Source organism: Cebidichthys violaceus, unplaced genomic scaffold, assembly GCF_023349555.1.
Source record: "Cebidichthys violaceus isolate CVI_PGR_0920_01 unplaced genomic scaffold, fCebVio1.0.p SCAF_110, whole genome shotgun sequence".
NCBI lineage: Eukaryota > Metazoa > Chordata > Actinopteri > Perciformes > Stichaeidae > Cebidichthys > Cebidichthys violaceus.
Genome location: NW_027176275.1, coordinates 185,836 through 201,834, shown reverse-complemented (window position 1 = coordinate 201,834; position 15,999 = coordinate 185,836). Strand labels below are relative to the sequence as shown.

The 15,999-nt window shown below is 41.6% G+C and overlaps 2 protein-coding genes across 4 annotated transcripts; one reads left to right on the top strand and one right to left on the bottom strand.

Annotated features, from left to right (window-relative positions):
* Positions 1-7,793: 7,793 nt before the first annotated feature.
* On the bottom strand, positions 7,794-13,946 carry LOC137868433 (monocarboxylate transporter 2-like). Of its 3 annotated transcripts, none has more exons than XM_068705208.1 (5): positions 13,778-13,946; positions 11,397-11,635; positions 11,102-11,245; positions 8,842-9,699; positions 7,794-8,733 (listed from the first exon to the last, which is right to left on the bottom strand). In XM_068705208.1, exons 2-5 carry the CDS (start codon positions 11,617-11,619, stop codon positions 8,510-8,512), a joined length of 1,449 nt encoding a protein of 482 aa, XP_068561309.1. In that variant the 5' UTR covers positions 11,620-11,635; positions 13,778-13,946; the 3' UTR covers positions 7,794-8,509. The 3 variants fall into 3 exon arrangements, with proteins under 3 accessions (XP_068561309.1, XP_068561308.1, XP_068561310.1); XM_068705207.1 differs by having other exon boundaries at positions 13,800-13,946; XM_068705209.1 differs by lacking the exon at positions 13,778-13,946 and adding an exon at positions 11,747-11,937.
* LOC137868435 (uncharacterized) lies at positions 12,441-15,080 on the top strand. The gene is made up of 3 exons (XM_068705210.1): positions 12,441-12,894; positions 14,542-14,730; positions 14,864-15,080. Exons 1-3 carry the CDS (start codon positions 12,736-12,738, stop codon positions 15,062-15,064), a joined length of 549 nt encoding a protein of 182 aa, XP_068561311.1. The 5' UTR covers positions 12,441-12,735; the 3' UTR covers positions 15,065-15,080.
* Positions 15,081-15,999: the final 919 nt, after the last annotated feature.

Sequence of the window (15,999 nt, the reverse complement as noted above, 5' to 3'; positions counted from 1 at the left end):
TTTGAGTTCCAAAGCGTGCTGTAAGAATCCTTCTTACGCATCATACACGCCATATTTTATTTGATTTAATAGTAAAATCATGTTTGGTTGACATATTTGAAAACTGTTTATGTTGCTGTGCATCTGGAGCTGCAACAGTGAAGGAGGATAAAGACTTTACAAATTTGTTTATTAGCTTCCCACTTTCTGAAGCTCAGCCGATCCATCACCACCGAACGACCTTATGAATACATTACAATACATTAAAGCTGATTGGCTGCGCAGGAGTCAGTTTGTGAGTTATGGGGTTTGTCACTCTGTTGCGTTAGCTGTTAACTCTTCGTCATTAAAAAGATAGATATTGCTGCAACTGCTTTGCTAAAATGTCTGAAAATCATGTCAAATATTTCTTTTGAGGTGTAATTTTCCGCATATTCTAATTCTTACTTTAGGCTTCAATGGAGCCTATCTATGTATTGCAGAACTAACACATACTTGACTGAAAGGTTGATCATTCATTAGGGTTGCCTGGCAGGAACAGGAATGATCGGACAGGTTTTAGGGGAGGAAAAACAAACGATACAACTGTTGAAATAATGTGGAAAATATGCATATAGGTTATTAAATGAACCAAAAGCAGCAACGATCTCTAATCATTACTGTTAACCGAGAGCGTTAGAAACCCAAACTGCTGCATTTGAGCTGCCGCTGAATGCAGTTCCTGGCAAAAGAAGATCCAGTATCAGGAAAATATTCAGTAACGCTTAAGCCTTAGATCCACACAAACTGGGATATTTTGACATTTGGTTGTCAGTTAAAGGGTCCAATAGACCTCAGATAACATCGCCGCTGAACGGCAGCCATGAGGACTGCGTTTTATTATACCTTCCACATTTCGAGCGTCCGCTCTACAACAACACATACGAGCATCGACAGGCGGACATGTTCATCAGGGCTTATTTGCAACAAATCATTGTTGCAAAAATAAAAGTTTCTTTTTTTTCCTCATCTCACCGCTGTGGTTCACGTTTGGTTAGGTTTCCGTACAAAAGCAGCTTGGTTGGTGTTTGGGGGAAAAAGGTTGTCGTGGTAAAAGAAACCAACATTAACTGTCTTTAGGAAATGTTAAAGCCCAACCTTTTCTTTTCTGTTAACGTGACACAGTTTCCTCCCTTAGTCCTGACTTCAAGAAAAGCATATAATACCAGCCTTATCCTCCACATTCAGACTGTTCTCCCAATAATGTATACATACACACACATATATATATATATATACACATATACTCTAGTGACAAAACCCTCTAGCAGCGGTAGTAATTATGATGGGAGCAAAGGAGGAAGTCGGTTGATGATGTTATAGTGTTGGTGACGATGATGGATGGGTCATCAACGTATTGAACACGGGAGAGCGCTTTCCTGTTTCCAGCCAGCAGTCGACTTTGTTTTAAGAACGCTTACCGTCATTTGATTATTCCAGAACCTTATTCAAGTGTTCATTCCCCTAACGTTTACAAAAGTACTTGTGAATCCACGATCTTTACTTTACATTACGGTCATTTAGGAGACGCTTTTATCCAAAGCGACTTACAATTCAGTATCTGTCTACACACCGCAGACGCAGCTACGGGAGACATTTTGGGGGTTTTAGTGTCTTGCTCAAGGACACATTGACATGAGACTAGCAGAGCAGGAGCCGGGGAATCGAACTACCGACCCTTTGATTGAAAGGCGGCCCTGCTCTCCACTTAGCCACGGATCCTTCCGTGAACCTGAACCAAGATGTGTCTAAACCAACGTCGTCCCATCAGTGATTTCAGTTTATTTTCCACAACAGTGGAATTTTGGAAGGCAAAAAACGTTGAGACAAGAATAACACCAGCCTTGCACTTTTAAGACTCATGAAGAGCAAATCTTCAAATAATTTAGATTTTGGTTCTTTATTTCATTTTCACCTCTAGGCTTTATTTATCCAGTCACCAACACAGCAAGCCTCATTAAGACAGCAGCCATGTGTTTCAATAATCTGGCACAGTAATGTGGATTTTTTTTTTTTTTGTTAACAGAAACTATTAAATCAAACTTTACATTATTTACTGGGTGAAGGACAGGAGGACTCGGTGCTTAACTCTTTCCACTGGGTTAGAGTGGTTTAAATTTAGTAGTTTAGTTTCACTAGTCCTTGAGACAGTTTTTCAAAAAATGACGAAAGAATACTTTTTTTCCCCCCCACCTGTGCAGCTATTGACAACTCCTTTTTTTTTTAAATCTGTTGCGCAACCTCATGAAATGGGGGGGGGGGGAAAGAAAACCTATATTCATCTATAATACGTGCTGCGTACAAATACACCCAGTTTCTATTGTCATTTCCTTCTGAGAGAACCTATAGGCTCTGCTTTAAAGACACTTTATTGGCTTGTCCATATGGTTTATAGGTTTCTAAACGGCTTCACTTCTCTTTAGGAAAAGAATGGGAATTTAATCACACACCTTTGGGGGGGGGGGGGGGGGGGGGTTTAGCGAGGCAGCTGTGACAGTCAACAACGTCGTCATGTCAGCCTCAGACTCAGGAGAGACTGTCCTTGAAACACAAAGAACCCCTGATGACATTGATTCACTTCAGCTACTGTAGCGCTCATTCGCAGTTACAAAGGCCAGTGTGTTCAAACCCCTTTCAGCTCAGACAAGCGACACTAAAATGACTGCGCTCTGGGTATCAAAATAAGCCGTTCATTAATGCATTCCCAGGGAGCGCGACTGTCATCGCTGCTCTTTTGCTCGTCAACAATTTGGTTTCAGAGTAATGATACCCCCTTTTTAATTATTCCAGGTCCTGGGGAAAAAAAAAGAAATGTGCGGATGACACAATTCGGTATATCTCAGCGTTACACGGTTCCTGATGTGTAATTACGCAGATGTTATCAGTGAATCAGGTAGTGAATAAAGGCTCGCGGTTGATTTGTGCCATCATGTTTCATCCTGCTTTTCATTTTCGAGGCAAGGACAAGCCGATACGCCTCAGTTGCTGTTATAATTATTTCTGCTCCTCTCCCCTTTTTTTTTCTCTCTGTGGCCGGTCCTCTCTGTCATGCTCTCGGTCTCAGCCGAGGCCTGGGCGTCGATCCCCGAGGACATGGCGCCGAATGCCTATCTCGGGCGTCTGCATGTGGGGGGGGAGGAATGGGAACAATCTTAGATTCAATACTGTTTTCCAAATCAAAAGCCCGAGGAATTAAATGGAATCTTACAATGTTATCTCAGGTCGAATTGGTCACTCAAGTGTGATAGACTGAAAACACCAGCCACTTACTTTTTTATCATCCACATGCCACAGATTGCATTAGAGACTGCGTGTGTGCACGACGTGTAAATAGTGAAGTGCCTGCGGATAGTTTATGTCACACCAGTCCTTTTTTTTTTTTTTAGCTCTTCAGTCCAAATTGTGTAGCATGTAGCGATGCCATTCAGTGTGGTATTCAAAGGATAGATCATAATACGCGGGACAATCCTCATATTCTTCCCGTAATACGCATACAACAGCACCACCGTCCCCAGCCATGCGAGCTTCAGTGGTTGTCTGTGTTCGCCAGATAAAGAGGAAGAATGGTTCTAATAAGCAGCGGAGAGAGTCTCCGCAACCAGTGTTTCCGCGGCGCACATTTTTGTTCTCACAAAGGCTAAATGTATTTTGAGTGGCAGATTAAGGATATTGGTCAGGGGGTTCTGCATTGTCAACTCTGGGAAAAAAGTGGGGTAAATGTGTGTTCGGATGATAATTCACACATTCACAGGCTCAACGAGGGACAAAGGAAGCCGTAGTGTTCTCGGTTTTGGGGAAATGTGTTTCACAGATTGTTAATTATGGGTAACATAATCTCATTAAGTCCTTTTGCTTTGCGACTCAATTTCTTTTACAAGCATTAGTCATGATTGAGTAGTTTAGGGGTTTAAGTTCCTCCTTTTTTGTTTGAGTTCAAAAAAATGGCCGTCGTCATGAGGGCCGTGTTTTGTCCAATTTGTATTCCTCAAGGATTCCTAATGTCCAGCAGCAGTAACGGCACAGTTTGAGTCTGTAATATCAAACCGTCTTGGTCTGGCAACGACATAAACATTCAAAAAATGCTGTTTATCCGAAGATTATTGAAATTAACGTTTCCATTATGGTTTTAAACTTCGTATAGATCGTCAGTACAATACACCAGTGATGTGAGAAGAGTTCAGATCCTTTACTTAAAGCTATAATCGATATCTTAGAATAAAAATGTATCGAGTGAAATGAGGTCGCTCACTGCTGAACCGACTTCTGAAAACTTCTCCCTTGAGCCAATAAATCCCCCTAAATCCTTCACGCTGTTCCTTTAAGAAAGGCTCATTCCCATTGAACAAAAACACAATTATTCTTATTTTCATGTGTTTATATACTAAAGAAAACATACTTGTTAAAACGATATTCAACTTTAGCCAATAGATACCCCTACAGTTGATGCTACTGCACCTTTAAGGAACACAACTTTACTGTTACTCTCATGTTTTTGAGGCTGTTTTCAGCAAAAATAGTTCTTAAAAAGTGCACACTGCATCAAACAGCAGACAGACACAGGTTTAGGAAGGAGCTGGTGGATAGAGTGGAGCATTTAGCAGCTGAAGAGACATATAATTCCCTCATTAGTTGGTAGAGACCAAAAATAGAGCTGGAATAGAGTTCTTCGTTCAAACGTTTAGAGAAATGTACTTCTATTAAGTATACTTAATATAAAGTATTAAAAAGCAACATATTTCATAATGGCCACTTTAGGAATGTTATATTATTATATCATTGATCCATTAACATGTAAGCATCATTGTAATATTGGTTGCGGTGGAGCTAAGTATATAATAATAATAAATATAATTGTGGGTGATTTAATTCTGGGCGGAAACCAATAAGTTGATCGATCTAATAATGAAACGACAATCACAACTTTCAGCTTCTCTAGTTTCTCGATTTGCTCTTTAGTCTCTAATAATGGATTGTGTTTCAGAAGCTTGTGAAAGAAATCTGGCTTTGAAATGTAACTCGGAACTTCAGCTGCTATATATATAATAAAGTAAAAAGTACATTTCCTCTGAAATTGAATGGCGTAGAAGTATAGATTAGCAGCAAAAAGCTGTATCCGAGAACAGTTCTATTTACATAGTAACCACCACTGTAGAGCAAAGCCTCTGTTTACAAATGCTCATTCAAGGTGAACAGGAACAAGTACAATCAGCTTTCTGGGTGTTTTGTAGACCAGAGATCTTCCTTCCAGGGACGAGACTCTGAAACTGAATCTACACTTCCTCCGTTTCCCTCTACACATTCAGACGTTGACCACGTGTGCTACAGCAAATCACATTTTTCAAAAACATCTGATAAATACGGATGATTTTACGCCACATACATATCAAGGTGACCATGACCAATGTTAGTTGTGGCTGTTTACAAAGAGGATCGATTTTTTTTTTTTTTTTTTTGTGAGAGTAGAGGGTTCTCTGCTCCTTCGTTTTCACCAAATGATCTCAGTAAATCTTGTGCTTCATCAGGGGACAGACAGCCACTCCGGGACCTGGTGTCTCTAGTCTCCGGAAAGGTGAGATTGAGTCCTTGAGAGCTCCGTGGATAGACTGACATGGTAATCGCCCCTCTGTCAACATGCCCCCCCCCCCTTGTGTGTATCTGTGTTAGCTGCCCTGGCTACCGGTGTTTATTTTAGACCAGCGATGTGTCATTAACAGCTCCGTCCACGGGGCTGATGAATAAAACTCTTAAGTCTCTGGTATTTTCATGACGTCGCCTTCCCTCCGAGTGCAAACATTGTGAAGACCGATTAGTGCTGCTGCTGCTGCTGCTGCTGCTGCTGCTGCTGTGGGTAAAGAAGATTAGCGGAGATTATTAACAAACACGCTGGATTAAAATGACAGTATCACTCCCCTCTTTACAGATATCCCAACTTTGCGTTCAACCGCTCGAACCAGCGGCGTTGGTTAAAACAGTGCGTCTCAGCGCGTCGTCGCAAGTCAGGGATTGGATGCAGCGCTGCCTGGATTTAATCGTCCTGGTCCCAATTAAAGTCAGATTTACTGACATCAGTCACAGTTTATCACAGTGATTACGCTCAAGCTGTTCAGTAAGGAGATGATACAGAGTTTATGGGAACTGCCACTAATTGGAGATCTCTCACTTTGTGTCCACTCATCATTTTTTTTTTTTTTTTTTCCAATATTGGAATAGATGACAAAAAATGTGTCACATCTGCATAACCGCGTTTTTCTACCTATATTTGTTAAAAAAGACGGATTTAAATAATGTTGGCATGCTTCGCTAAACTTAAAATATTGTTTGGTTGTGAACTGATTCAATGAAAATACTCTTAATTAAATTTCTCTGCAATGCAATGACTACTGATTATATGTATGCACTTTTACTAGAGCAACATTTTGATTGCGGAACCTTTACTTGTAACTAAATATACATTTGTGACAGTTTTGTGGCAAAACTTAAGCTTTTTTCGTGTGCAACACTGGATCAAAATAACCACTTATTTTATTGAAATGAAATCATCATCGGCAGAGAAGACTACCCTCACATTAGACATGGACTCGCACTGTTTATCTGATTTTCAGATAATGTTAACTTAGGTTATAAATAAATGTATTGATTCCCTTACTTAAGCAATTTTCATCCATCTAAAAAAAAAAAGGAAATCAATATGCACCTTGCAGGGACATGACAATGGATCATTTACGCGTACATCTCTAATAATGACGTCGTTCTTCTCCCGAATGGTTCCGCTGTGCATCTCTTTTTTTCTACTGCAGGTGCTCAAGGTGTGGCACAAAGAGGCTGTGATGGGCTACGAACCTAAACTTTGACCTGTAATGTGTTTGATGGGAGCCGCCAAAGGATGCACATGATGTCTCATCAGATGCTTTCCCTGTGAGAATCCTCGATCGTGCATCGTTAGGTTCTTCACAACATATAATAAGATAAATATATCTAACAGCGCTGTGAAATGCTGAGATATGTGAAGGCCTGGCCTGCAGCTACAGCACGATAAACGCACGTGTGTCACATGCAGAATACGTTTAATGTCACCGAGGTTAAGTAGAACATTTCAGTTCTTCACCTACACATGCAAATGTTATCAAATGCACATTCCAAAGACTTATTTAAAAGTTCGATGCCGAAACATTTCCATAACCTCGTACTGAATTTTTATGACTGTACTAAAGTGAAGCCGCAGTACAGATCCCCATGGCATTGAAACTGTATTTTACTGTAGACTAGAACTTGAAGAGTGAATAAAGATTTCCCTGGAAGAGTTGGGAGTTGAACTTATAGCCAGCAGGAGGGGATTTCAGGAAAGGTATTTCAAGATGCGGTGTGTAGAGACAGACGTTTCATTCTCTCATATTCTAATTGCTTCAGCCTTGGCTACACATTCCTAATATCTGCCAGGCCTTGGGAGGGTCACAACCCAGACTTTAGGAAAGCAATGCTGTGAAAGAACCAAAACCACCAAATGAAGACGCCTTTTAGTTTAATAGGAGAGCTGTGTTGCAGCTTGAGCTATCACACGGTAGAGTCCAGTGCCATCTAGTGGTAAGAAGATGGCGGTAAACAGGAGTAGACCGGCTCTGTGCTGCTGGGATTTCATTCATTTTGCTTTTTATCAGTCCCTCAGGAAAATTACTGTTTTATTCAGCCACTAGAGAAACAAAAGAGGACCCATATTAAGTGATAGTCATTAAGATTAATGCAATGGTTGATTTATGAAAGAAGAGTAACAGTTGACACGTGGTGTAATAACATTTTATTATTTTAAAAATACAGTAAAATAGCCACTCAAAATGTCGAACAGGTCCAAAGACTCCAACAACTCCATCCACAGTCTAAAATAACTTATCAATGGCCTGCTGTGTAACGTCCCATCTGTATATGTATTCAAGCCCCATTAATGCACATAACTCTGCTTCTTCCCCAGAGTCTTTGTGCTTCCTCGCCTCGCAGGTTTCCATGGATCGTTGTTTCCGCATGGACCGAGGTCGTGCCTCCCGTCTTGGCCCTTGCCTGACACCTACTGCTACTAATATTGTTATTTATCACATTTCTATTGTTACCGCTGCCATTAATGCTTTTATTATGACTAGCGTTGTACTGCTTCTATTACTGCTGCTGCTGTTTTTAGTAGTAATTATCATTAGTCTGCTTACTACTCCTATGAATCATTTATGTCATATGCATTGACTGTGTGTGTGTGTGTGTGTGTGTGTACACACATGACATCTACTGCACTTCTGGTCCTCCTTGCAGAGGGGTCTCTTCTCTGTTGCCCCCCCCTCGTTTAAGGGTCCCGGGACAGAGGATGTTGTCTGCTGTACAGATTAAAAAGCCTTCTAAAGGCAAATGTGTGATTTTGGGCTATACAAATGAATTGAATTGAGTTAAAGGCTGTGCAGTGTCATCAGTCTATCCATAAAAAATAAATAAAATGAAATCATACTCCGCGTGTTCATCCATCTGTTTCATGTGCTGCATTACCATCCTGGCTCATTTTAAGTTTTACTGCCTCTTCACAAGTCCTCAGCCCCACGGCCACGCTCTGCCTCTGCTCCTCGTCCAGTTTCTTGTAGTTGAAGTAGTGCATGATGAAGAAATATATGCCGGGCACCAGCATAATCACGCCGCACGCATAGTACATGTATTTGTAATCGCCGTAAATATCGACCAGAGCTCCTGAAAGAGAAGATGCACACTTCGTTGGTCTCCATTTAAATTCCCACATTTTGTTTATGCGCTTTAAATCTGGAAAAAATACAAATCATTTGTCTCATGAGTACACACCTGAAAGCGGAGGTCCAAGAAGCACTGGTCCACACTCAATAATGGTGACGAGTCCGACTGCACTGGAGAAGCGATGAGCTCCGACGAGGTCCATCAGAACTTCAAAGAGCAGTGCACAAACCATCCCAAACGCCAAACCGAAGATGACAGCATATACAACCAGACCCGCATATCCAGGCAACAGTGGGCACAGAAGGTGGCACACGCCATTGAACGAAACTGCAAAACTGAAGAAGTATTGGATCCGTGGCCGAATCCACTTGCTGTTGCCAATGAAGCCGGTTGCCGGCCTCATAAACATGTCCACCAGAGCGAAAATAGAGAGCAGGAAAGCTGCTGAATATTCATCAATCCCTTGATGTTTCGCATACGGAGCCATAAAGACCACGGGCGCGAAAAACCCAAAAAACATGACCACATTGCCAATGAGATAGATGAGGAAGCCCCGGTGTTTGAAAAGTGACAGATCTATGAATTTGTGCAAACAGCCCTGACACTTGCTCTCGTCTTGGTTTTTCCCAGTCAGGAGGTCAGCGGACTGCTCGCTGGTGTCCGAAGCAGCAGCTTCCACAGCGGCCGCCCTGCTGCGCTCCGGCGGTTCAGTCTTCGGTCGGGTGTTTCTGTTGACCGGTCTCATCAAAGCGCCAGCTACGCAGCAGTTCAAAACGATGGACCCCAGGATGAGGAAGCTCCCTCTCCAGCCAAAAGAATCAAACAGAAACTGATTGAGAGGAGCCAGAGTGAACAGGATTACTGGACTTCCTGCCATGGCGAGACCGTTCGCCATCGGCCTTTTGACCTTAAAGTAGGTTCCGATGATCGTCAGGGCCGGCTGGAGGTTGAGGGCGAGTCCAAAACCTGTTGGAATAAAAGAACGGTTCACCGATTTACCATAAATAATGTGTTCACATGACTATTACTTGTGATGCCTCATTAAAAAAAAAACTAAATTCATAGACAGAGAAACATTAAGGCATGTAGACACATAAAAATGTTAATATTCCGTGTCACACAATTCTGATTTTAAATACAAACTTATAAAACTACACCATAAAAATGATAATATAATTATACAACAATGAATTGATGAACCGACAAATCAAAAAGAGTTATCTGCAGATTAATCGGTGATGAAAATAATTGTTTGTTTCAGCCCTAATTACTGTTTTTTGACACATTTCATTTTATGGCCATAGGGGTCAAATAATGGGCCTCCTCACCTCTGTGCACTTGTTTTCTGAGCCACAGTAGGTGGAGCGCCCTGGACGAGGTTTAAGTGTAAAGTCTTTTGTTTACTCGGCGGTATTACTACGAGCGTGTGTTCAGGCGTACATGCGAGCGTGTGGGGATTTTCTAAATCAGCGAATTTAGTGAGACGTTTTCAAAAAGGAATAAGGTCACGAACGCAAGTCCTCGTATTGTTCCGATAGCTAAATATTTACACATTGCACAGAAGGTGGACGTTAACCCCCCACAGTGGCAGAAAAAAAAAACAGCACTAGTGGTCTGACTCTGATGATCAAAAAAAAACCTCTTTCATCCTCCCTTTGTCAGCTGCTCACAACCAGGCTACAAAAAAAAAGAAAAAAAAAAGATGCAAACATTACAAAGAACAGCAGCGAACTTTGTAGTAAAAAATCCTCAACATCTAAATGAACTCTTGCTCCTCCAATGTGATTATTACTGAAACAACTTTTTAATTTACCACCAATAACTCCAATACAAAGATACAGTTTCCGGCCAAAAGAAGCAAGCGCCATGCACCAGCGCTAACCACGAGCCCACCGACCACAACCACAGGGTCTGCTGCTCACAGTAGGTGGAGCGTCTAGACGAGGTTTAAGTTTAAAGTCTTTGTTTACTCGGTGGTATTAGTACGATCGTGTGTTCTGGCGGACATGCAAGCATGTGGGGATTTTTTTTTGAATCATTTGATTTAGTAAGACATAAAAAGAAATGTTTTTAAAAGTCTCTAACACAAGTCCTCGTATTGTTCTAATGGAACAATATTTACACATTGCACAGAAGGTGGAAGGTTACCCCCCCACAGAGGCAGGAACGTCACTCGTGGTCTGACCCTGATGATCAAAAAAAAACCCTCCTTCATCCTCCCTTTGTCAGCTGGTCAAAACCAGGCAACGCAAAGCAAACATTACAAAGGACAGCTGCGAACTTAAACTAAGCTTAAGCAGACTACTATAGCAAACACGCGCTCGTCTATTGTGACTATTAGTGGAAAAAAGACGTAAACAGTATTTACCACCAATAACTCCAACGCAAAAATACAGATGCATGATAGTCTGGCCAAAAGAAGCAAGCACCATGCCAGCGCTAACCAAGAGCCCACCGACCATGACCACGGGTCTGCTGCCAAAGCGGTTGACCAGTATGCTGCTCACGGGTCCTGTACAGAGAGGAGAAACAGAAGAAAAAAAAAAAGGACAACAAATGCATGATAGAATAACTTTGCTCATTCAAAATGTTGATGGGAAACATGAAAAAAAAAAAACCATTATTTTTTTTTTAAAAGGCCTTTGTGAATTTGTGCCACTGACCTCCAGCATACATAGACGCCAGCATGACCGAGGACAGCCAGGCGATCTCGCTGTAGGAGACGGAAAAATACTCCTGAATCTCCTTAAAGTAGATGGTGAGGGACTTGGGAAAGGCATAGGAGAATCCTATGGAGATGAACGAGCCGAAGACAACAGCCCAGCCCCAGCCTCCATCTGGCGGTGTGTGGCCTTCTTTGGCTGCTGCTGCTGCTGCAGGGGGCATGTTTCGATTCCACCGGCTGAAAGTAAGAAACGGTTAAAAGAAGTAAGCGGTGTAGAGCAGAGTGGTGCACATTTTCAAAGCTGCGGTAAATGCTTACACGCTGCAGACCTTAATCACGAGAGCTCACCTCTGCACAATCCCTGAAGCTATGAGCCGTGTTGTTGCAAGAGGCCGCGGCTGCCTCACAACAGGAGGAGACCCTGCTTTAAAAGGCCTTTGATCTCGTCACGTGCGCTCGCATGCCAAAATACAAGTGGCCATATAGAGCTACAACCCTCCTGCAGACGCCGTTTATTTTGTTTGCGTCCAACAAGAACATGAGTCGCTTGAGTCTCAGCCACAGATGTTTCGTTGAAGCCTGTTGTGGGGGGGGGGGGGGGCATATTTTATTTTTTTAACTTTTAAAGAAGTCTTTGATCTTAATTAAAATGACGAGGTGTTCAAATCAGACATTACAGTAGATGTTAGCTTAGAATATAACCAGTAATTTGTTTCAGCTATTCAGAAATAATAATGAAAAGTGAAAAAAAAGTAACTTTAGTAAATTAATACATTCTCAAATAAGACTAAACCATTAAACTTACAAACAATGTATCTAATCTATCTCCAAAAGACCAATAAAAAGAGATCCCCTATGATAAATGGGTTATCTTTAAAAACTAGTGTTCCCCTTAATTCCGCTGACATTTGGCTTGTTTTTCTTTTTTTTAAAACAAACAGAGTGGGACCTCTCGCAAGAATATCACCGCGCTGGAGCGACGCAGTCACCACGCCTCCTCCCGTCACGCTCTCCCGGTCAGCTGCTGCTGCTGCTGCTGCTGCTGCTGCTGCTGCTACTGCTACTGCGACTAATTCATTGATACACTTTGAACGAATTCAACTTTCTTTTACAAAATAAGCGAACGTGAGGACGCGAGGTAGTTTTAGACGTTTCCTGTCGCGCGTTTGCATTGGACACCAGTGACCTCTTTGTTTGTGTTACTCAACCTGCGTTGTGTAACACAATGCATTGTTGCTTGCTAGCGTCAGTGCAGTGACCGTCTGTGTAGCCACTTAGCATGCCTGTTTAATCAGCAACTTTTGTTCCGCTGCGGTGGGTATGTTTTTGGGGGGGAGATGTTATCCCAAATGAGAGTATTTTTAGTCTCGGGTTTGACCAGATTGCCCGGTTGCGTAACGTTCACGTCCAACTCAAAGGCGGCGGCTAGAGTGACACCTGCCCGCTGCAGACATCACCAGCATCGGACCTTCAGCTCGGAGTGTGTGGGTGTCAAGGTAAACTTATCTCTGTGTGTGTGTGTGTGTGTGTGTGTGTGTGTGTGTGTGTGTGTGTGTGTGTGTGTGTGTGTGTGTGTGTGTGTGTTACTGTGTGTTACTGTGACACTGTACATGTAGGTGCACTGTTAAGGAGCCCAATAAAACAAACAACATATTTGAGTTATCGTGGATTTTTACGTTTCTACTTCTAATATTCCTTACTGCTAATTACATATTTATAATGTTACTATGTCTCTTGTTTGCACTAAATTGCTGTAATCCTGTAATTCCCCCCACTGTGGGACTAATAAAGGATTATTTTATCTAAACTTCTTCATAGTAATTTTAATGATATTTTCCTTTTATTGTTTGCTTTTAGGCAAAATATTCAGTTTTTTAAATCAGCGCTGCGACTGAGCCAATTAACGTAAATTGGACAAACTGATGCCACAGTTGACCGAATGGTGAACTTTATAATAATAACAACAATAACTTTATTTATAAAGCACCTATTTAAAAACAGAGTTTACAAAGTGCTTTGTACCACTCTCGGTCAAAGATGCTTGCTTAAAGAAAGACCACCACTCTGCTGATAGTAGAAGAAAGATCAAATCAAAAGTGAGTGTATTGGAATTTTTTCCTTTCTTTTTTTTGATGCAGCAAAAAGAAAACGGAGTGGTACGTCTGTCTCCGAATAAACGCGCTCACCGCGTGCAGTCACGTTTATGCCTAAACCGATATTTCATCGAAGTTCTATGTGTAACAATGTTACAGAAAGTTAGCAGAGAAACTCTTAGCTGGATCGCAGTCGAGTACCGACCAACAGCGGAGGCCAGAGGACAAACAACACGTTTTTGTCCCCCCCCCCCTCCATTCAACACAACTTTTTAACAAACATCACCTCAGTATCTGAAGCTTGTCACCTTTTAAAAGTCTCTGAATCTTGACCCCCGGAGAGCGCGCGTGTGTGTGTTGGGGACGCAGCAGCCTCGTGTCCTGTCTCGTGATGCTATAACGGTAACTTCAGCTCAGCTGCGAAAGTGGAGACTGAAAATATCTTGTGAGCTACGTTAGGGGTCGTCAGATGTCCTAAACCTGGCTTTTAAATGTCAGGTGACGCTGTTCGGAAGAAAAAAAAAAAAAAAAGAATCACAGTATTCAATAATGCAACAATAATGCAGCTTGAGATATTCAACTTAAATGTAAATGATGCCTTTAATGATCATCTTAATGAATTTTGACTTATTTTTTTGTTTTCAGGTCATACTTTTTCACTGACTGCATTATTATTATTATTATTATTATTATTATTATTATTATTATTATGGTTATCCTTAGAACTTCTCATCTATGTTTTCATCTGGTGGATATGGTTTTAAGATAATTTGCTGTTTATCTTTCTAGTACCGTTACAGATGAATCCGTTATACTGTTACAGGTAATTAGTGGAATACAAAACCAAATACATTATGTGTAATATCTAATATAAGTTCTTTATCAATGTTAGCATTGTTGTTGAGCTCTACGGGTGTACAGTCTACACAGTATTCTTGTATTGTCCCCCCTTTAGAACAATAGTAATGACACAAACCTGCTCCAAACACCGACCATCCCACGTTCATGAATATGCAAGTTCTAACGAGTCCGTTTCCTGCTCCGTTCCAGGTGCTGTACGATGGCCGTTGTCCCATATGTGTGACGGAGATCCAGTTCCTCCGGTTCCTGCAGAGGAACCGGCCTGGGAAAGTGCATTTCGTTGATATTGCTTTGCCAGGCTATGATGAAGAGAAACACAAGGACGTCAGCTACCAGATGGCCATGGAGGAAATGCACGTGATTGATGAGAAAGACGAGGTGAACTTCCAGGACTGTAATATTCTGCTGTGTCAGGTTGACATTTTGGACGATTTGTATCGATCAGCCTACATGTAATTTTTTAATACATAGTAGTATTATGCCAGTTGTCTAACGTCAGTTGTGTTGGCAGGTGCATCGTGGGATACCGGCCTTTGCGGTCATGTACAGCGCGGTCGGCCTCGGCTGGTTGGGGAGCCTCATGATGTGGTCACCCGTGAGACCGTTCATGGACAAGTCCTACGCCGCCTTTGCCAGGAATCGCTTAAAGTGGACGGGGCGCGGGGAAGAGTGCGCCGGAGGACGCTGTGAAAAGAAGACGCGGGAAAAATAAATGATGTTTAATTGTGTCTGATTAATACCGCGTGGTCTGTCCGGTTAACCCTCAAATAGTATGAACCTAAGGTTTAAAGGTCGTTCTTATTAGCTGAAGGGAAATATTGGCAGCGTTATTAAATATGCATATTTTGAAGCCATCATTTTGATGCAACATGTCTTTACTTGTAGGACCGTGAGTTTGATTAAACATTACTTGAGTTAAAGTAAAGAAAAGAGTAACTAAAAATGATCCAAACACATTAAAGTGACAGTAATAGAGTCATGGAGATGTTGAGGTTTTCAAAAATGGATGTGTATTATGTAAAAAAAAATATATATATATCATATAATCATTAACATCACCATCTTCTGGAGTCTCTGTGTTCTGTGATCAATAATTCAGACTTTTATTCTAATCATTTAGAAGTCAGTTTAACGTGAACACTGGTAAGATGACAGATGAGCAGATAAAATAAATATATATATATATATATATATATATATATATATATATATATAATGCAGAGAGGAAGCTTTGCTGCAAAGGACTGAGGGTAATGGTGAACAATGCACAACGCTGTCGTACTATGACAAGCTCAGTCATGTATGGTGATGCACAGCATCTCAGATTGAGGTTCACTCAAAAGCAGGTAGAGAACTAGAGTGTCGGGGAGCTGCCACTAGATGTCAGTGTGAGTCTAAAACAATCACCCTCGAGTGAAAGTGTTCCTCGTGAACCTTGTGCTCTATGGCAGTGTTGACCCGTTGCCAGATGGTGATTGACCCGTTCATTTGAAGGTGCCTTTTAACGGATATCAGCGGAACAAAGCGGTGCCATCATTATCTTAGCGTTTCTGACATACAAGGGAACAAGTGTGTGGCGTGCTATTTGTAGTCTACACCACTCTTTGTCAGTGACGTGTGTGTGTGTGTGTGTGTGTGTGTGTGTGT

Excerpts from the sequence above, each read along its gene's own strand:
- LOC137868435 (XM_068705210.1), top strand. The coding sequence starts at position 12,736 with ATGTTATCCCAAATGAGAGTATTTTTAGTCTCGGGTTTGACCAGATTG. Across the intron at positions 12,895-14,541 it reads CGGAGTGTGTGGGTGTCAAG|GTGCTGTACGATGGCCGTTG; the intron begins GTAAACTTATCT and ends GCTCCGTTCCAG. Across the intron at positions 14,731-14,863 it reads TGATTGATGAGAAAGACGAG|GTGCATCGTGGGATACCGGC; the intron begins GTGAACTTCCAG and ends TTGTGTTGGCAG.
- LOC137868433 (XM_068705208.1), bottom strand. The coding sequence starts at position 11,619 with ATGCCCCCTGCAGCAGCAGCAGCAGCCAAAGAAGGCCACACACCGCCA. Across the intron at positions 9,700-11,101 it reads TTGCGTTGGAGTTATTGGTG|GTTTTGGACTCGCCCTCAAC; the intron begins GTAAATACTGTT and ends TTATTCCAACAG. Across the intron at positions 8,734-8,841 it reads TCTTGGACCTCCGCTTTCAG|GAGCTCTGGTCGATATTTAC; the intron begins GTGTGTACTCAT and ends CTTCTCTTTCAG.